Below are 23,027 nucleotides of genomic sequence, written 5' to 3'. Positions count from 1 at the left end.
CTAATTGGCTAAAAATGTGTACTTTTACATAAATCCAAATTCTACTCACTTGGAATCGCTATAATATAAAAAAGTCCAACATTGCAGACATTTCTTTTTAGCAAATAATTAAAAGAATCTAAAAAAAATCTATTTAAAAAAATATAAAAAATAATTTGTTTTTAAAGTTTTCACGCTTTACTTGGGGAGTAAGGTGACGAAATCGTTACGAAAATTGTGATCGGGTGAGGCCAACGGAAGTTGAGAGGGAGATATAAATTGATGAAGATAGAAAGAGAGAGAGTTACGTTTCGTAAGTTTTACTTCGATCGATATTTCCTTACCATCAAACATATTTTTTTTATTCAATTTAATTTTTTTTTGCCAATATCATTATTTTTATATGTATTCTATATGTGTTAAATTTTAGCTATAATATCAACCGATTTTCTACCATCAAATATAATATAATAAATATTTTGACAAAATTAAAAAATATAATATATATTATTTTTATTGAATTAATGGTTTGCTTTAAAGCCTTCTTCATTTTTTTTGGCAGTTTTTTCAATACATATTGATACTCTTCCAAATAATACATTATTCCAATCCCTATAGTTATTATTTTTAATATTACTTAAGCTTAAAACAACCCGACACGATTTTTAATGCTATGTGTACATTTCTGTAATATGTTAGTTTTTAGTGCAAAATTAAAAAATGTACTTCTCGGTGGATGTTATCTATATAGTCAAATCAGTGTCCTATAAGTTGTTTATTTTTAAATAAATTAGTTTTAAATGTTTCTTTCTTGTCCTTAGTATTATTACATGAAAATTATAACATATCCACATTATTGTATTGCAATATATTTTTTACATATTTAATATGTGTTACATTTCATCATAGTCGAGTGGCCGTCACCATGGAGAGTGCTTGCTGTAAAAATATTTTCTAATACGATTTCGTTGTGGTAGCTTAATAAAGTTTATTTTATTAAAAATGTTATTCGTTAAGTTAAGAGTATATTCTTAAAACTTAAAATGTTACTGCAATATCTTACTACATTAGCATACAAACGAGAAGTATAACTTAACTATATTGTTTTTATATTTCAGGTTTGTTTCTGCCAGATTTAGATATTTCGTTACATGTTTTATTTTAACTGTTTTTTTAATTTATACTGATTCAAGTTTTTTATATTATTTCTACAGGTTCAGTATTTTTGAGGTTATGTTCCAATAACATTATTAGCTTTTTTTGTTTTTCAGAATGAATGGAGGAATGGAGCATAAAACCCCAGTTCATAACGCAGTGCTTCACAAAGCACCCAAAAACTATAAATTGCTGATAGACCCATTTCTTGTAAAAGGAGTTACAAAATTGTACAGATATGATGGAGTGGTTCCTGGCGATAATACATATCCATCTGTGCAGTGCAGGGATCCAAGATCTCAGCTTTCTAGAATCTGGAATAAGTTAGAACCTGCTGATTTGCCAGTGCCTAGGTATTTTTTCCGTTTATACTCATTATACTAGCAATTAGTTGTAAAGAAATTTGCAAGTTTTATTTGTGTAACTAACACAAAAAAAATATACGAAAAGTTGTTGTTGCATTACTACATTTGTGAGAAATATGCACTAAAAGGCTTTGATAAGTTTGTTGCATTAAAATTTTAACACTACAATTGAATAATTTGAGTTAGTAATATTTGGTTATGTTTTGTAAGCCTTACTTATGTTATAAACAACATTAGTTTGAAATCCTATATTAATTTCAAACTTGATTGTTTTTTTAGTTTTATTAATGAAGAAAAATGATTTATTTGCCTGAATTTTGTTAATAATAGCCTTTGTTTTCATTATGCTAGTGGATTTTGTGCCACCAACAAATATGATTTGACAGATGTCAAATGGCGGGAATTTTAAAATTACGTTCTTCTTTCAGATTCAGAATTGATAAAAACTACGTTGGTATTCCTCCGCAATTAGAAATAACTATTGGAAATTTAAACGACAATATTGATAAAGCTTTTTTGGCCGACATGATGAACAAAGTTGGTCCGTATGAGGAACTGACAATATTCTACCATCCGATAACAAACAGGCATTTGGGATTTGCTCGAGTAGTATTTCAAGACATCAAGTATTCAAAAATGTGTATTGAGAAATACAATGGTAAATCTGTGATGGGTCAGGTATGTCATTTTTTAATTATATATTTGTGATTGTAACTAAGATAGAAATTTATATTGTTAGACTTTTTGTGGGATAACAAGTGTTTTTGAATATTTTTATTATTCACATCATATTATAAATAATAGTAACAAAATAATTAAGATATTGTATTACTATAGATAAAAAAAAGCCATCAGTACCAGGCCAGGCAGCCACAGGACTGTCAATCTATAGTTTTAAATAATAATCGCTTGTAGGAGAAGCATAATAATAATGCATGATGTTTAGTAAAAGTAATTTTAAAGCCTGATGATATTAATTTTGAATAAAAAAAAATTAGACACTAATAATTTGCCAATGTCATGTTGGATGAAGAAGACCAATTAAAAAAAGCAATACACTTGTGATTCCTTTTTATTTAGATGGGTTTTTTAATGTTTTCTCTAGGTGCTTGAAGTATTTCACGATCCATTTGGTAAAAAATGTCAAGAGATGTTTGAAGATAAAACGATGGAAAGAAAACCACCACCAGTAACATTAGTTCCAAAAGTGCCAACTGTAGTAGAGGATGTTCGAGCCACTAAACTTGATCCTGCCCTTAGCAAGAGATTAGAGGATACTAAATTAACTGAAAAGGTGAATAGAAAAATATATTTTTATTTCTATTTTGCTTTTAACTTCTGGAACATGCCACCTTAGGGCTTGCGGCTCTTCTCTTGAGAATATACTTGTGTGCTCGCAAACGAAAAGAAACAACTTCAATTACATCGAAAAGTAATAAAACATAGGTAGACGAAAATATAGTCAAGTAAATATGCTTTATCATATAAGTATAACTCAAGAAGTACTTGTCAGATCTCGATTAAATTTAAATGGGACCACATGACAAGCACCACCTTTCGATTAATCATTGATAAATTTGTCCACCCAGTAAAAAGTTCTCAGGTAACATACATTAATAAAAAATAAAGTCCAAGTCTTAGAAGTTGGTTTAAAATGGTGCAGTTACATACCTATATATTACATTTTAATAGCGTAGTACAATTTTTACATCTTTTAGCAGCTGATACATAAGATAATTGGCCATTGGCCTTAGCTAATGTATGTGTTTGTTCACTGTATAAGATGATGCTACTTACTCTATTGTATATATTTTATCCATCAGAAAATAAGTAAGGTCTGGGGGGCCTGGGACATTACTTTATAAGACGAAATCGTAACGGAATTGAGGCAAATGTATATAACATATTTTAATTTTGTTTTATTTTTAGAATATTGCAATTTTTTTAACAATGACTATACAAATGATATTATGAGATTCCCCTGTGGGCATCACTACATAGTATAAAACAAAGTCGCTTTCTCTGTCCCTATGTATGTTAAATCTTTAAAACTACGCAACAGATTTTGATGCAGTTTTTTTTAATAGATAGAGTGATTGAAGAGGAAGGTTTATATGTACATGTTTATATCTAATACATGCATAATATAATAGAGGAACATTGATAGTTTTTGTAACCGTGTGAAGCCGGGGCGGGTCGCTAGTTTAAATAATAATGTAATAAATATAAAACAATTAAGTCATTTTAGCAAGGCTATATACATGATAAGTGTATTTCTTATTGTATTTTTAAATACTATTATTTCGTCTACCCTAAGATTGGCTAGAACATAATCACTTTTTAGCGATAAGGCCTCCTTTTGTACTACATTTCATGTATATTACTCATCTAAGATATATAAGATGTTTAGGCTGTGACTAATATGAAGATTTTTATTATAAATATTTTAAGTTAAAAGTTTGATTGTACAAACTTGCAACACAGGAAATTGATTTTTTCAACTGGTAACACCATTTATCCCAGGCGTTAGTTACGTGCAAGAGAAAATCGACGATTACAAAATGGAGGTCGCAATAGTCTAATCAAATCAATTATAATTACTCATGTAAGCGTCAACATAAGAAAATACCGATTATAAATTAATCTCCATTTTCTTACAAGGAGCCATACCCTCGTTACAAGGACATAGAACATAATGATAGCAACACACGTTGGTCGGATGAAGAGAGAGAATATAGGCACCGGCATCGCAACCGGAGCGAGAGAGATAGAGATGTAGACAGAGACAGAGACAGGGAGAGGGAGAGAGAGAGAGATAGGGAGAGGTATGTTTTATTTAAATTGTATTATATCAGATTCTAATGCTATGTCTGAGTTATTGTAAATGACAGTAGAGAAAAATTATATGTAAATGTATTTGTGTTAAAAAAAAATATTTTTTAAATATTTAGTCATTTACTTTTTATAGTGATTATAAAGGGATAAACTAGGAATTTCCTTAACTTTTTTTTGTTACTAGTTCTGTAATAGTGTCAGTTGTTACAGCAATATGTAACCAAGCTTTTGCTCTTGAAGTTGAAATTGAAAATGTTTGACTTTAAATAATTTTTTCATGTTGTAATATATTTTTATGATATATTTGTACATTATTTGTTTTAAACTATAAATACAAGTATAAATTTGTATTTTCACAAGCGGACGTTGTAAGAGGAAGTGCAAGCGCAGGTATCAGCTAATTTATATTATTATAGAATGTTTTTTTTTATTTTTATATATACAAAAACATTAAAAAAAGGCAAAAATTACATTTACAAGGCTTTAGTAAAAAATGGTCTTCATTACATACTTATATTGTTATATGATGTAAGTCAAAAAACGATTCGTTTTACTTGAATTTTATACTTTCGAACATAAACGTTTAGTTACAATTTTATTCGATACTAAACTATAGTATGATCTACTCGTATCTTCTTACCTCTTTGCCGCTTAATACTTTTTCATTATCCTTTTGTCTGCAAGATTTCGCCTTTTAGCGATAAGACCGCCTTTTGTATGTATATTTTTATTTTTCTTCCATATATCTATGCTACATGTATTGCTTTTGAGTGTACTATGAAGTATTTTTTTTATTTGTATTTGATATTGATTAGTACATGGGCGTATTTACTCTATGGTCAAAAAAGATACATGAGCCGAGGCAGCTATACATACGCTGCTTTTACCTTTTTCCCTTAATTAACGGGGTGGCAAATTAAAATAGCCCGGGGCGCTGAATCTTAAAATACGCCACTGTATTAAGAGCAATTTCACAAAAATTGGTAACAATTCGCAAAATTGAAATATTTTGACGTCGTTAATCTCAGTATTGGATGCAATAATATAATTTCTATTATTGAAATTTAATAGAGCAACCCTTGTTGTAGTAAAATAAAAAGAAACAATTTTGATTTATATTATGTGTATAAAATTACTAACGTTTTCATCAGCCTCCTCCCTGGGTAAACGGTCGCAATGTATACTTTGAACTCCTACTTTTCAATAACCTCTACGTTGAAACCCTTTAAAAAAATATCGTAATATGTGGAATATAATTTTATTGAATAGTAAACAGATTTTTATTCCATTTGTATCTCTATTAATCGATAAAAAAAATTTAAAGTTACGAATATTTTCCAAATAAGTACAATTTTAAAAGCGATATTTTTCTTAGAAAACTGAGAAATTTTAACGAAAATTTAATCTTCATCAAAGTAAACTTACATCATTATGGAATACAAAAAAAAAAAAATTAACATATGTAATTATTTTTAATACATTTTGTACTAAAAAATAAAAAGATAGTATATATTACCACGCATCAAGCCCAGTAAATCAGTCGAGCGCCAGCGCTCTTAGAGGCACTCACATTTACACACAAATTGTCTGGGGTATAATAAAATGCTATTTTATTCATATCGTAAATATTAGATTCATTCGTAAGCTCAAAAAACTAAATCAATTTAAAGAAAATTGTTTCATAAAATTGATTTTTTATTTTTATTTAAAATTTTTTGATTGTTGTTACATAACATACTTGAAATTTTTAACAAATTTACTATGTAAAATTATTTTATACCATAGTTATTATTTTTTATTATACATTAGAAAATGATCAAGATGGTTTTTTGGTCGTCACACTATACTAACTAGCACAAAGATCGCGCGGCTCGTACGACTCGCGCGATGCGACCAAATTTACCTAAACTTGTGAGCGAAAATTTGTGAAGTGGCTCTTAATAATAATAAAAACGTTTATTCACCAAGCATAAAAAATAAAAAGATTTCTTAGTCTAATTTACGGAGATTTAAAAAAAATTCTGGTGAAAAGGTCGTAGACTCAGCTTATAGCTTTTCAGTCCGCACCATTACAACTGTGTTAACGTGATTAGTACGATGCCCTTTGTACGCAGACACAGGGAGCGGTTCGCGCGCGAGGGCGAGCCGTACGCGGGCGCGGCCGCGGCCGAGCTGCCGTTCGCGCCCGCGCCGCTGCCCTACGAGCCCTACTACCAGCCCGGGTGAGTCTGGCCAAATAGGCTACATTTACTGTGCCCCGCGGTTCCGCTCGCGTTCATTATAAGAAAAAAAATTTTTTCTCTCAAAGTTTTACAAAACCTATATAGCCTTTATCGGTAAATGTACTATTCGACACAAAAATAATTTTTCAATTCGAACCAGTTGACCCTGAGATTAGCGTAGATAAAAAAATCTTTAGCTTTATAATATAAGAAGTTATAGATATACGTTTATTGAGCAGCGGAAATATCTTGCTCGAAATCTGAAGCAGTTCAACTAAGGAATTACCTTACAGACGATCACAGCTAAATAGGACTGCTTTCATGTAGTACGTAAGATTTGTATTACCAGCCCGGGTGAGTTAGACGCAACATATTGAGAACTGAGGTAGGGCACAGCAGGAAACCTGCACAAAATATGGAGCAGCCCGACTGGGGTGGACTTCGACCTCAGAGAAGATCACGGTTAAATAATTCTGTTACAAGCAGTGTTGTGTTCCTGTTAGTAACTAAGGTGACCAAAGCTCCTGGGGTGAATTGGGGATCGGGGTGGCAACGCGCTTGGGATGATTCTGGTGTAGCAGTAATATACGATACCAGCTACGGTAATCGCTTACCATCAAGTGAGCCGTACGCTTGTTTGCCGACATAATTAATTTTGTAAATTTCTCCGCCCCTATGCCGATATGTCAAATTTAAACAGTACATGCCGAATGCATGTACTGTTTAGATTTGACATACTCAGCTTACAGTCTTGCATCCAGTCTCAAGTGGTATCTGTTACAGCTACGGCTACAGCTACGGCGGGGGGGCGGGGTCGGGGATGTGGTGGGGCGACTGGCGCGCACCGCACGCCTCGCATCACCACCCTGTGAGTATATTACACCATATAATACACCATATCATAGTGGTACCCAACCAAATCAAAACCTACGAGTATATTTTGCGTATTTTTTCGTGTTGACCTATCATCTCTATTCTTATTAACTCGTCTATTGCTTTGTTAATGTTTAAATTTATAAAATCATCTCTAATATGAAATTCTAAAACGCATTTAACTCAACTATAAAATTATATATATGGTCGCATTAAACTTGTTGACAAGGTCTCTCCACCTACGTATAAATTAGATACTATTAAGAAACACAATAATAAAAATCGAACCATTTTATAACCTTTTAGGCATCGAATTGAGTTTGAAGTAAAACTTCTTTACGCACGCTTTACTTGGGAACTAAGCTGGTGAGTGTGTGACGAGAGCGTTACGAAAAGTGTGATTATGTGAGGCGAACGGAAGTTGAGAAGGAGATATAAGTTAGATGGAGTTAAAGAAGTTTTATTTCAGTCATGTGGTACACTCGTTTTTTATATAGGGTCTATAGTATACCATAGTAATAAGTGTCAGAGTGTTGAACTAAAGTTGCTATGTATGCTCCAAGTCGGAGCAGCCTGAGTGGAGCGAGGCCCGCGAGCCCTCCCCCCGGCCGCCGCGCGTTGTCGACACTGACAAGGTAGCCTAGTTCATCGATGTGTCCTACACGCTATAGTTTCTATAGATATGTGTATACAGGAGAAAACTAGAGAGGCATTAAATTAAAACACATACACTGCGTACTATTTATAAAGTATAAGTATAGTAAAGTATAAGTTTAGTGATTGATGACTTGTATTTGAAGGTTTTTTTATAGTTAGAAATGGTATGTAGTATAAAACGTTTAATTTAATGCCTCCTGTTTGTATACAACCTGTATATACGTTATTTATGTTATTTATGGTAATGTTTTGTACAAGTAGACTATTTATCATATGTACTGTTTTATAAGTGAAAATATACATGCGATGTATCGTAGAAGCTTTACTTTAGATGAATTCAAATATTGATAAATATTTATATGACATATTTTTTAAATATATTTATGATATATTTTTTAAATTGTAGGAAAAGCACGTAATTGTAAAAAACGTACACATAATTTACAGAAAATATTTTAGGAAAAATTAAGTTTTTTTTTTGTCACATCAATATTAAATTTTCGTTTTACCAAACTGTTATGTAAATTTATTTTATGTATTATTGTACATTATACTGAATGTGTAGAACTGTAAAATGTAATGATCGTATTAGTACTCGTATACGTTTATTTACAGTATTATTAATAATTATTATGCTGTAAAATCTATGTGTAAAATGCATGTCTCTGCAGCATGTCGTATTTGTTTTTTGAATATGTATATGTAAAACTAAAACAACATTGTTTTATTTTTCTCCGTGTCACGATCACAAAGTCAAATTATTTATATTCTATTTCGGAATGTTTCTATAACAGAAAATAGATATGTTAAAAACACATTGTTCTTAATTTGTGTAGAAGTTATGTTTAATTCTGATACTGCTCACTCTTAATTGTGAATGAGTTGACTTGAAGATACAGTCTGCCTCCTTTAAAATAGGTTAAATGTCCTTTTTCTTAAAAAAAAATCCAACTAAATACTGGTGAAAACAAATTTTAATAAAAAATCCTTCAACATTCTTACACCAATTGTATAAAATTTCTGAAATATTTTATTTAATTCTTCTAGTAATAATGATATTTTTGAAACAAGCAGGAGGTAGAGGTGGTAAAGGGTAAGAGCGAGGAGCCGGCGCCCCCGCAGGAGGCTGTGGCGCCGAAGGAGCCCGAGCCCAAGCCTCCGCCGCCCGCAGACGAGCCAAAGAACGTCGATCTTGACACCAGGTACCGCCACTATTTGGGTTTCATTTTAACGAAAACTGAAAAAAATCTCCATTTTGGAGTACATAATTGTCATAAGTTTTGGATTTATCTGACTTGCTATTTTATCTCTTTTTAAAGTTTTTCAATTTTATAGTTTTGTTCGTCATCATCGTAAGCTATTTTTTATATCTTCCCTCAAGATGGTCCGTAGGGAATTAAAAGTTACTTCACTTACATTAAGTATATATCCACCCCATCCCACGTCACTCGCTCCACATTTGAAACGACAGAAAATAATCTTCATCTCTGAAATTCTTGAAATTAAAGAAGAAGATATAGATTCTTTATATTATAGATTATAATTTCTCAGATTGTACATATGAGAACAAGTATTAGAGTAATTATTTAAAACTGTCTGAATCGTTACAGGATCGCTATGCTATTAAAAGGTGCAAGCGGCGGTGGAGGTCTTGCACCGCCATTTCTATCTCTTGGCATGTCTTCCGAAGAAGAGGATGACGATCGCCTCCCTGCTAAGATACCAGATCTGGATGCTCACAATCCGCCCACGGATGACGAAGGTTTCAATACATCGTACTCATTTATTCTATTAATTTTACTTATTAATACCCTTTATTGTGCACCAAAAAGGAGTTACATAACAACAAAAAGAATAGTCACACAGAGGCCTTATTGCTAAAACAGCGAACGCTACCTGTTACTCACTTTTCATTTAATTATTTTGTTAATAATTAACATTTACCATGTAACACTTAAATATTAAAGTAAAATAATGGTGTATTATATTTCAAACATATTATAAGAGATAAGTTTAGGCTAGGTATAATTATTTTGTTTAGATACGAAAAAAGGGTAATTGAAAAAAAGTAGTTTTATATAATTTGCTAAATAAATTCTGTAAATAAAAATCAATAACACTAGTTATTACTAATTTTAAGAAATACACTATTTATTATTATTATTATTAAAAAATTGTCTTTGCAGGTTCTGGTAGTGAAGATAGAGAAAGCATAATATCCTTTAATCAGAATAAAGAAGTAGATCCTGAACCTTTGTCAACCACACCATCTCCATATTTGAGCCGGGAGTACTATCTGGAATGCCTCAAAATTACTGTAGAAAAGGTACTTAAAATATCGTCACGTATTTAATTCTTAGTGTCTGCAACATATGCTTTTCTCAAAACAGGCTTAGTATTTCGTAAAGTAAATTTGTTATATTTGTTTTGTAGAAAGCAAAAGAAGAACGCAGGAGGTTGCCCGAAATCGATAAAATTGGCTCCGATATATCTTCATCAGAAGATGAGTTGTTAACTGGAGAGGAACCGCGTCGGTCTCCCGCTGCGTCGCCGGACAAAGACCAGGACAATTTGGACGATGACCAGGTTTCTATTTTCTCTTTTACCATTAAGGTGACAAACAAGCGTATGATCCATCTGATAGGATGCGTTTATGTGGATGCGTGATATTCCTCGGGATCTTTGGCTACCTTACTCGTTGTAATCTTGGTTTGTTTTATTAATTATATACACTTATTGAGTTGGGGTCGAATAATTGTGTTTGCTCGCAAACGAAAATAAACCGACTTCAGTTACATCGACAAGTAATACAACGTAAGTAGACAAAATAAATTAACTACTACGCACTAGTCGTCACTACGATTTTTGAGGGTTTTCCTCGATTTCTTTGGGATTCCGTCATCAGATCCTGGTTTCCTTATCACGGTACCACACTTGGAATATTTCCTTTCCAACAAAAAGAGAATTATCAAAATCAGTTCATAAACGACGAAATTATCCCCGAATATACATTAAAAAAACAACATATACTATCGAATTGATTAACCTCCTCCTTTTTTGAAGTCGGAAAAGAAAAATAATTCGATTCACTTATAACATTCACAAACAATACTATATTTGCATATATAATATACATAAAAGGATTTAGCAATTCATCTTTAAAACTATAGTTATAGTATGTGCTGTGATACTGTCGCCAGATGTCCTTGTCGTCGCTATCGTCTACGGAGGCTAAGATAGAAGAGCAGGTCCCCGCCGAGGCGTACTACTATCCTCCGGCGCCGCACCCGCACTACTATCAGCCTGTGTGGCCCGCCGCGCCCTACCCCGGCGTGCCCGACGTGGCGCTGGCCTACGGCGCGGGCGCGTTCGCGGCGCCCCCGCTGCTGCCGCACCACTACCCGCAGCACGACCACCTGCAGCAGCACCAGGTGCGTCCGCGTCGCTCTATATACAGATATACAGACGTACGGTGCGGGCGCGTTCGCGGCGCCCCCGCTGCTGCCGCACCACTACCCGCAGCACGACCACCTGCAGCAGCACCAGGTGCGTCCGCGTCGCTCTATATACAGATATACAGACGTACGGTGCGGGCGCGTTCGCGGCGCCCCCGCTGCTGCCGCACCACTACCCGCAGCACGACCACCTGCAGCAGCACCAGGTGCGTCCGCGTCGCTCTATATACAGATATACAGACGTACGGTGCGGGCGCGTTCGCGGCGCCCCCGCTGCTGCCGCACCACTACCCGCAGCACGACCACCTGCAGCAGCACCAGGTGCGTCCGCGTCGCTCTATATACAGATATACAGACGTACGGTGCGGGCGCGTTCGCGGCGCCCCCGCTGCTGCCGCACCACTACCCGCAGCACGACCACCTGCAGCAGCACCAGGTGCGTCCGCGTCGCTCTATATACAGATATACAGACGTACGGTGCGGGCGCGTTCGCGGCGCCCCCGCTGCTGCCGCACCACTACCCGCAGCACGACCACCTGCAGCAGCACCAGGTGCGTCCGCGTCGCTCTATATACAGATATACAGACGTACGGTGCGGGCGCGTTCGCGGCGCCCCCGCTGCTGCCGCACCACTACCCGCAGCACGACCACCTGCAGCAGCACCAGGTGCGTCCGCGTCGCTCTATATACAGATATACAGACGTACGGTGCGGGCGCGTTCGCGGCGCCCCCGCTGCTGCCGCACCACTACCCGCAGCACGACCACCTGCAGCAGCACCAGGTGCGTCCGCGTCGCTCTATATACAGATATACAGACGTACGGTGCGGGCGCGTTCGCGGCGCCCCCGCTGCTGCCGCACCACTACCCGCAGCACGACCACCTGCAGCAGCACCAGGTGCGTCCGCGTCGCTCTATATACAGATATACAGACGTACGGTGCGGGCGCGTTCGCGGCGCCCCCGCTGCTGCCGCACCACTACCCGCAACACGACCACGATTATAATGGAAGAATAGCCTTTTAATTTTTCCTTTCTCTTTCAGGAATTGGACAACCCGTATTATCCCACAATAAATAGCGTAATAGAACGAGTGACGACTGAATTGAAATTAATTTTGAAGAAAGATTTTAACAAGAAAATGATAGAGAGCACCGCTTTTAAGAACTTTGAGGTGTGGTGGGACGAGCAGAGTCGTAAAACGAGACAAACTGCCAAGCCGCTGAAGGAGGAAGTTGGACAACCATTGCAGGTAATTAAGAAAAAAACATGCAACATTTTTTAAATATTTATTAATGAATTAAATGGATCAAATAGATCCATTTAATTCATTAAAGTCAACTTTAATTAATTGAAAATTTTATCAAATTTATATATCTGACTAGCCCGTTGGCGCAGTTTGTAGTGGCCTTACTTTCTGTTCCGCGGGTTGCGTGTTCGCATTAACTTGCTTAGCATGGGAACAGACGGCCGTGTGTGTATATTATAAGATATTAAAAATTAAGATATTGTTTTGAAATAGATTTACTGAGTAAATATGCAACATATTGTTTTATTTATTTATTTATTATAATAATTAAAACAGCTAACACCAGTTACATTAATAATTTAAAAAGAAATATAAAAACATAAACACAAAAATCAGATATACAACAAATAGACATAAATAAATGAAAATACAACAAAAAAAATTCACCCCGCTCACAAAACTTCATGCATACAGATAGTATTTTCGGCCATTCATCCGCAAAGAGGTCACACTTAGGATATGCATTCAGACGAGCGAGCGTGGTGAGAATGCGGTTAATAGGCGAGTTTAAAAAAACAATATAATATGTTTTTATAAATGAATAAATGTGATAAATACATAGGGTGTATTTATTGTATCTTTGGTTTAGATTTTTATATTGCTTGTAACTCTTTAAAATGTCACTGTGTATTCGAAATAAAGTGAAATTGAATTTGGAAATATAAATTGTTATGATAGGACTTTTTACTTGATTTAGAATAAAATTTTAGACTATCCAAAATGATATAAAACTATTTCTGATCAATCTTTTGTCATTTTCAGGATATATCAAATAAGAAAGAAGAAGCAGTAGATTCGATCAAGTCGATAATGGAATCTCGAGAGTTAGGCTTAGACCTCGGCGGGTACACTATAGGTATCGGGCTCGGGCTACGCGCCGCGATACCTAAGATGCCGAGCTTCAGGAAGAAACGGAAAATACCTTCCCCGGTCGTCATGGACGAGGACTCTTCAAAACGTCTCAGTGATCAAGTAAACATTTTTTTTTTCACTACCTTCTTTACTCCCTAATTCAATCGCATCAAAATTAAGATGGCCAATGATTTTACCATATAATCATTAATTCGACATTAACATCTTCTAAATTGTTCATTTGAATGAAATATTATTTTTGTACGCGCGTCATTCTAAAGCTGTGTTAACTGTTTTCTAAGTGTTGTAAATTTTTGTGTCATCACCATTGTCCAGGAGGAAATTGTTCAAAATTCGGATGAAGAGAAAGAAGTTCCTACAAGTCCAAGAAATAGAACAACAGGGTCTTACTTATCGTCGGGCAGAAGACGACCGTCGAGTAGCTCGTCAAGGTGAGCACTATAATAGATTGAATAAATTCAAGTGGTATTAATGTAAATACGTGCTCTGTTCTTTATGATGAGAAGTATACTTTATATTGTAAGTTTATGAAATCCCATCAATATCCTTAAATCGGAAATGTTCGGCGTCATATAGAGTCACTCTTTGAGAATACTTAAGTCTAGGGTACTTACCACGCTTTTTTGCTGTACAATGAAAGGATACTCCAGCTTAATTCAATAACTTCCCTGCTGCTATAATTTTGCCATTAAGTGAGCGTAGTGAAATTAAAAATTTTGGCACAACACTCAGTTTAAATATTTATATATATTTTATACAACTGGGTCGACAAACAATCGTACGGCTCACCTGTTGTTTAGCGATAACCGTAGCCTATAGATGCCTACAGCACCAAAAGCTTCACAGGCGCGTTGCCGACCCTACTCCCAATCCCCCAAGAGCTCTGGTCACCTTACTTATCACAGGAACGCAACACTGCTTGAAAGCAGTATAATTTAGCAGTAATCTAAATAATACTTTAAGGTCGATGTACTTTCCCAGTCGGGCTTCTACAGATTTTGAGCAGGATATTTCCTAATGTGTCTCACCTCAGTTGTACTCATTGTGGTGCAGCGTCTTCCCATTTGACTAAGTTGAACTGATAGATAGAATTTGAGGCGGGGACATAGCAGGAAATATCTTGCTCAAAATTTGGAACAGCCTAACTGGTTAAATACCACAACCTCACAGAAAATATCAAAGTAGCCAGAGCTCCTTTGAATGGTTGCAGCTAAAGTTCGCAACGTTCGTAAATTGCGATATTCTTTTACCATCAGGCAGACGGTATCCTTGTTTGCCACCCTTGTAGTATAAAAAATCTCAATCCCGTGTGACTGAGTGGCCGCTGCCCGCAGGTCGTCGTCGTCGTCGTCGTCCCGCTCGTCGTGGTCGGGCTCGGAGCGCCGGCCCGCCGCGCCGCGCCTCTACTCCGATAGCGACGACTCCGAGCTGGACGAGGCCGAGGTTCAAGTGCGTTCACTCTCGCTCTCCTACCGCTCTGTGATAGCCTGGCCACTTCGGTAATAACCGGTTCATGTTGCGTTGCAGTTCAAGGTCATTTCTAATAAGGAGCGGCTGAGGCGAGTCTACTCCTCGTCATCGGACAGCGAGGAAGAGCAGAGAAGGAGAGGTCGGTTTTTATCTGCTTTGATGATTTTAACACTTGCGGTACACTAGTAATAATAATGATCTTCTTTGTACAGAAAAAACTCCAATACCACCCGTCGAAGCTTCCGACGACCGACTCGGGTCGCCTATATTGTCTCCCGAGGAGGAGCCTAGAGATTCGTTGCTAGACAGAGTGTATTCAGACTCGGAAGAAGAAAGAGAATATCAGGTACAGCATTAAATTTATGAACTACTCAATGTTATAACTATCATGTTTAAAACAAATGTGTGGTGTCGACAGAATATGAAACGACGATGTTAACGAAATTTTTTATGATTGTCCATTGCAGGAGAGAAGAAGACGTAATACGGAATACATGGAGCAAATAGAGCGGGAATTCTTAGAAGAACAGAGACGTAAAATGGAAGTGGAGGCAGGACCGCCACCTGATAAGGCTCCCGATGAAAGGTATGGTACTAAAACATTATGAAGAGATTTTCGTTAGTCCAATATTTTAAAATTAGTGTTAAGAATCTAGATGCTATAGGAAAAACTGTTTTAACCGCGCTATTTATTATTGAATTTAAAATATGAGTTAATAAGTAAAATACTAGGAGGGCGAAGGTAAGGAAGGGGGACTATAAAAAATTGTTTTTCTAATAAATAATTGATAATTTTCAGTAAACCTGAACCCAAAAAAGAGGAATCTAGAAGTAGCCCTTCAAAGAACCATCTCAAATCACCTAAAACTAACAAAGCGGAAGCCGAAGTTGAGGAAGGTGAGATTACGTCTGAAGAGGAACCTCTCGAGGCGAGGCGAAAAAAGGATAGAAGACAAAACAAGAAACAAGACAAGAGACAGAGGATATCGTCAGTCAGTGATCACAGTCATACCGAGTCTGCAGTCAGTGTCAACGGAGTCAAAGAAGTAAGTGAATTGCTTATAAGTTGTATCTCCATTATTTTAATGTTTGTTTCTTAATATTTATTATTGAATAACACAATATTTAAATATACTAATATGTAAATATTACGTTAAGAGTAAGAAGTTTGTATAAATAGTGTCTCATGTCAGAACGTACAAACAGTACAGAGTGAAGGATGAAAATATGGTTTTATTTCAGGCAAGCAGTGCGCTTTCGGAAACCTCGTCGCCACAGTCGCAAGCATCGCAGGCGTCACATGCATCGCAGGTGGCGCTCGACCACTCGTACTGCCGCCCGCCGCCGCGTGACCAGCCGCCCAACCACTTGCAGCACGACCACGGTACGTACACACGCCGCAGGTGGCGCTCGACCACTCGTACTGCCGCCCGCCGCCGCGCGACCAGCCGCCCAACCACTTGCAGCACGACCACGGTACGTACACACGCCGCAGGTGGCGCTCGACCACTCGTACTGCCGCCCGCCGCCGCGCGACCAGCCGCCCAACCACTTGCAGCACGACCACGGTACGTACACACGCCGCAGGTGGCGCTCGACCACTCGTACTGCCGCCCGCCGCCGCGCGACCAGCCGCCCAACCACTTGCAGCACGACCACGGTACGTACACACGCCGCAGGTGGCGCTCGACCACTCGTACTGCCGCCTCGGTACGTAGCTTTAGCTTACTGATAATGGTAATGAGTATTAAATTTCAAGGTTTATGTAAATTTTCTACGATTAATGTTCATAACTTAAAAAAATCTTTTAATACAATTTTGCGATCGGAAAATGAGTATCGTATTGTGTAGCCATTGTTCTCCTTTTACTTATTAATTTATTTTCAATTTAACAGGTTACACCTGGATGGCCGAACCGACGATCGACTCGCCTCAAATTGAAAGCGACGACCTCAAGCCGCAAAAGGAAACTAAGAAACCGTACAAGAGAAAACATGAAACTAAAAAGTTGGCCGAAATACAGAATAAGTATGTGCGATTATAAAATAATATGGATTGCTATATCGAATGTCTTTTAATTTAAAATGAACATTCACATCTGCCCATGTGTTTTGTTTTAAAACATCATGCACTATAATTATGCTTATCTTAAACACGTAAACTTAAGACTGCAGGCCGTACGCTCAACCGCTTCTGTGTGGCAGGCCGTTCGAGGCGCGGCCGGAGGCGGAGCCTGTGTTCGCGCGCGCGTCGTTCAAGGCGCGCGACATCATGGCGGAGATGCAGGTGATGTACGAGTTCCTGACGCGCGGCATCGACCGCGAGGACGTGCAGTTCCTGCGGCGCGCCTACGAGGCGCTGCTGGCGCAGGACGCGCAGGGCTACTGGCTCAACGACACGCACTGGGTCGACCACCCGCCCACCGACCTCGCCTACGCGCCGCCCCGGAAGAAGTCCAAGCGGCACGCCAACATGTACGAGGACCTGCAGGTAGCGCCTTCTCGTCTGGCTCCTTTTTTATTTTCTGTCATTAAAACGACGTATTCATTTGTGAGGCAATATTGTACCAGTAATAAACCGAGTATATTTTTGGATATTTCCTGTCCGTCTGTTTCTATGTGCTTTCCTCATAATAACACATCTATTTAGTTATTAAAATATGTTTTTATAACATTTCTAAATTCAACGGCGCTAGGTTTCGAACCTACGTTTTACCGGTAAACTTTCGCTGGATCGCCTCAGCACCCATACTACCATTGTATAACCAGTAGTAATACGATCAGTGCTAACGCTAACACATCCCATATACGGCATAATTAGACTCGTCTAAATAACCTGGCACTCGAGCCAAATAGCGATTCGATCAATCGGTTTAACGCACACCTGTCCTCAGAGCCACTCGAGTGGCTCGGCGCGTACAGAGGGCTACTACAAGCTGGACGCGCGGCTGAAGGCCAAGTACAAGTACCACCACGGCCGCGCCGCGCCGCCGCCTGACGACAAGAAGGCGTCCAAGATGCAGCTGCTGTCCCGCGAGGCGCGCTCCAACCAGCGCCGCCTGCTCACTGCCTTCGGTAACACCCGCTACCTGCATCACACTCATTACCACAACGCCCCCTAATGTGTCATGCCTACAACACATCCGCTACCCATAACGCGACCGCTATCTACAATCCACTCGATACCTACACCACACCCACTACCACAACGCCCCCTAATGTGTCATGCCTACAAAACATCCGCTACCCACAACGCGACCGCTATCTACAATCCACTCGATACCTACACCACACCCACTACCACAACGCCCCCTAATGTGTCATGCCTACAAAACATCCGCTACCCACAACGCGACCGCTATCTACAATCCACTCGATACCTACACCACACCCACTACCACAACGCCCCCTAGTGTGTCATGCCTACAACACATCCGCTACCCACAACGCGACCGCTATCTACAATCCACTCGATACCTACACCACACCCACTACCACAACGCCCCCTAGTGTGTCATGCCTACAACACATTCGCTACAAACAACACGACCACTATCTATAATCCACTCGATACCTACACCACACCAACTACCCACAACGCACCCTTATGTATCATACCTACAACACACCCGCTATCTAAAACTCTCCCGCTATCTACAATCCACTCGATACCTACACCACACCCAGTACCCACAACGCTCCTTAGTGTGTCATGCCTACAACACACCCGCTATCTACAACACATATTTTTTCATTAGATATAAATAATATATTAAAATGTATAAAATACGAACTAATCTATCTCTGCTATCAATCTTTCTTTTTACTGTCTTATGTTATGTGATAACAAAATCATTTTTTTATTTACTTGCTTATCTTCATTCTTATTTGTAACTGAAAATTAAAAAACAAACGCCATTATCCAAGAAATACTATATAAAATTATAAAATTTCTTAATTTTTTTTTAGGAACCGATACAGATTCTGATCTGCTTAAGTTCAATCAACTCAAATTTAGAAAGAAACAGCTCAAGTTTGCTAAATCTGGCATACACGACTGGGGTTTATTTGCTCAGGTAAGAATAACATTGTATAATAATATGTAATTAATCAAAAGAAATAGGACATTTTTGCGTAGACATCTGGGCGTGTTTGACAAATTCTGATAGTCCTCATTGTATTGTAACAATCAAACTGAACCTCCTCCAGCTAATTCATATTTTATTTTTAGTTTTACTAGCACTGTATGGTACAGTCTATGGTTGAGTGAGAGATGACATCTGAGCGACGCTTAGGGAAACCAAACCCAATGAAAGTCGATCTAACACTAAATTTATTAAGATTATTTTGAGTATATATGCAGAAGTACAGATGTCATTTGACGTCATTTGTAGCAAACAAATAACAATTTCATTAGAAATCTGCATCAGTCAAATAACAATTTCGTAATACGAGTAAATAAGCTAAATTAAGGAAGTAATGAGTTTGCAAGACAATCATATTGCTGAATGTGCGTTAACCCGTACATACTGAATTTTAATCTTCTACAGATTAGTCGATTGTTAGATTAGTTTAATGCAGTTGGGATAGGTTAGTTTTTTTTTTTTTTTATATAATATATTAATACTTGTGTAGACGGTCCCCACTAGGATGAAAATCTTTTATTGGGTTTTGAATACTCAACTCAGACAAAACGTAGGTCACAAATGCTCAGGTTTTAAAAATTATCTATATACTGTACACACACGTCAGTCAACTTCAAGGAAGCTAGTCACCAAGACTGCCGAGTTCTACGTGACATTGGCGAAATCATCTATGCTCATTTGGCACTATTGAAAGCCATTAATCAAAAAGAAGAAGAAGAAGACTGCCGAGAGGACCACTAGGAGCACATTAACAGCGCTATTAACAGCTCAACAAGTAATTCATCTGCGACACTTCATTCATCGAAAGGTGTCGAGAAGAAAAAAGAGTTCGTCTTGTTAACTGGCAATGTTTTTCCCAGGAGCCGATAGCGGCGGACGAGATGGTGATCGAGTACGTGGGGCAGATGGTGCGGCCCATCGTGGCCGACGTGCGCGAGGCGCACTACGAGGCCACGGGCATCGGGAGCTCGTACCTGTTCCGCATCGACCTGGACACCATCATCGACGCCACCAAGTGCGGCAACCTGGCGCGCTTCATCAACCACAGCTGCAACGTGAGTGACGCCGCGTCCACACGCTACGACTCTATTCGAATTTACTCAGCCTGTAACATCCCACTGCTGGCCATAGACCTTTTTCCCTATGTAGGATAAGGATCAAAGCTTAATCCAACACATTCTTTCACTGCGGGTTGGCGGATATATTCCCTACTATGAGTAACGGTTGCTATCAGGTGTCTTTCATAAAAACCGGGTCCGACAGCTAAACTTATTCTTCGAGACATGATGGGAAGACTCGCAGGAACAGAAATGAATCTAACACGCGACAGTCGGCGTTCAGTCGCCTACTCGGCATAAACACAATTACACCAGTCGTACTTTTATTATTAACGTTTTAATATTGTGTTAAATTGTTATTATTAATATTATTATTATTATTATTCTTACTATTATGTTAAACCTTTCCCATGCTAGTACGTGTCGCTCTCATGTGACACTTCTATGTTCGTATAATTTATAAAAATAACATAAAATAATAATAATGTAATCTTACTCCACAGCCCAACTGCTACGCGAAAATAATAACGATAGAGTCCCAAAAGAAGATAGTAATATACTCGAAGCAACCGATCGGCGTCGACGAGGAAATAACGTACGACTACAAGTTCCCACTCGAAGACGAGAAAATCCCGTGCCTCTGCGGGGCGCCGCAGTGCCGCGGGTACCTCAACTAAACGCGCCGCAGTGCCGCGGGTACCTTAACTGTACCTGCCAAAATGCCGCGGGTACCTCAACTATACCTGCCAAAGAGCCGCGGGTACCTCAACTGTACACGCCAAAGTGTCGCGTGTACCTCTTTGCCAACAGCGTGCGAGGCTCCCGGGCCAGAGGGGCTTAGTCGACGAGTTCACGGCTAATGTTATCCACAACAACATATACCTACCTACTCATATCTTAATGAAGCAAGGGCTCCTGCTCAATTTAAAAAATAAATGAACTTCCTTTTTTACCGCGTTCAAATAAAATTTGATACAAGGCCCGTTAAGAACTATATACCTTTAAATCTATATTTGTACGTTTATTATTTTGTTTTTGTTTAAAAAAAGGGAATGGACATCAGTATTATCACATTTAATCTCAAACGTTTCAGTAACTCAAGCACAAAATACACTTCGTTTAACGTCGACTTTAATTCATCTTCAGTCTTTTATTCGTATTTGTATGTATTTTTTATTACAAATTTATTTTCTACTTTAAAGTGCAATATATACTGCCTGCGCCAAGCAACTTTTTTTTTACGTTTTCCATTCAAAAATATACTTCTATTTGGTCTTGATGATCTATGTTTGCTGAAATGTTCTCATACAAAATTAAAAAAAATCTACGAAATCTCAATACAATTGTCTAGCCGAATGACTTTGTGAAATATGAAATAAAATTACTTATTTCTAAATTTGAATTAAGAATCAATTAATTAAAACTTGGATTGTTTGATTAACTCGATAACTCGATATTAAACGAATATACATACTAAACGCCTTATTTACGCTTTTTTTATAACATGCAATGAATTTTTAGTTGCGAATCCTAAAATAGTATGAACATAATTTGCGACTGTCTCAAATGAAGAATCGCGTCACATTATTGTATAAAGTGAGTTGGATAATCATGTGCTTGTGGCGTGAGACCCTTATGCGTTTCATTTTCCTAATCAGTATCGAGCCCGTGCAGCCGTGTCATTAACTGTTTTTAATGAGTCCTGTATTATACTGTTTTGACTGATTCTAAGATAATTAGAGTTTAAGATGTCAAGATTACATGCTGTATAATTTTTGTGATGTATATTGTATTTGTTTAAAAAGAGATCTCGACTGCTTGTCAGACTTATTGTAGTACAGTTTGAAGTACATGTTTTGTGTGCTGATTTGACAAATGCAAGCGTTTCTGTTTTAATTTCTTTTATTATATTTTCTCAAAGGAATTATAAATGTAACAGAATATAATAGAAAATAAATCCTTAAATTTGTCCTTTTAAATACACATCGTACTACTATTTAATGTAAAATGTATAAGAATGTAAATAAAAGATGTCAACAATTTTAAAAGCTGTTTTTTGTTATTTATTGAACGCAAAAATATTTCCTTTTTAACTGTTTACTTAGTGAACAGTGAGCAGTGAACCTTTATTTCTTCAACGCATTCTGTAACAACGCGTAATCTAACGACGCATATTTGAATGTTGTTGTTATTATGTTAATAATAACCATGCTATAAGCTAGCTTCACACTATAAATATCACGCAATATAAGTAACTTACGCCGAGTTGCACGAAAAGAAATTAAAGTTTAAGTAGTGATTAAACTAATTTTATTATTAAATTAGTTTAATCTCTACTTAAATTTTAATTTTGTTTCGTGCAACTCGGCGTTAGGCCGATAAACATAATTAAATGAATATATGTAGTATCAAGACAATTTTAAAGCAGCGCCATCTATGAGATTACAAAAACATCATCATCATTCCCTTTTTGGATATACATAATTAAAATTTGATCATGTAGGCGAGGTTAATAGTTGTTTTTAAAAGTCATAGATGAAAATGTGCATGTGTGTGATGTAATCTTAAAATTGTATCGTTAATTCGTTTCAGAGATGAGCAAAACAATTTTAAAAAAATGTGTTAAGTAATATAA

General features: G+C 37.5%; 1 protein-coding gene across 1 annotated transcript; it reads left to right on the top strand.

Moving 5' to 3' along the window:
- The first annotated feature begins 1,251 nt into the window (after positions 1 to 1,251).
- On the top strand, positions 1,252 to 22,440 carry LOC123663434 (histone-lysine N-methyltransferase SETD1). The gene is made up of 27 exons (XM_045598117.1): positions 1,252 to 1,487; positions 1,928 to 2,177; positions 2,605 to 2,793; positions 4,161 to 4,324; positions 6,449 to 6,556; positions 7,340 to 7,424; positions 7,993 to 8,064; positions 9,161 to 9,288; positions 9,697 to 9,848; positions 10,273 to 10,412; positions 10,520 to 10,672; positions 11,287 to 11,517; positions 12,584 to 12,790; positions 13,610 to 13,819; positions 14,036 to 14,151; positions 15,055 to 15,163; positions 15,248 to 15,329; positions 15,403 to 15,536; positions 15,658 to 15,776; positions 15,990 to 16,236; positions 16,433 to 16,574; positions 17,086 to 17,222; positions 17,417 to 17,680; positions 18,084 to 18,264; positions 19,159 to 19,265; positions 20,195 to 20,389; positions 20,896 to 22,440. Exons 1-27 carry the CDS (start codon positions 1,252 to 1,254, stop codon positions 21,067 to 21,069), a joined length of 4,332 nt encoding a protein of 1,443 aa, XP_045454073.1. The 3' UTR covers positions 21,070 to 22,440.
- The last annotated feature ends 587 nt before the right edge of the window (positions 22,441 to 23,027 follow it).

This window comes from Melitaea cinxia, chromosome 20 (assembly GCF_905220565.1).
Source record: "Melitaea cinxia chromosome 20, ilMelCinx1.1, whole genome shotgun sequence".
Classification (NCBI taxonomy): Eukaryota; Metazoa; Arthropoda; class Insecta; order Lepidoptera; family Nymphalidae; genus Melitaea; species Melitaea cinxia.
This window is presented reverse-complemented; position numbering and strand designations above follow the sequence as displayed.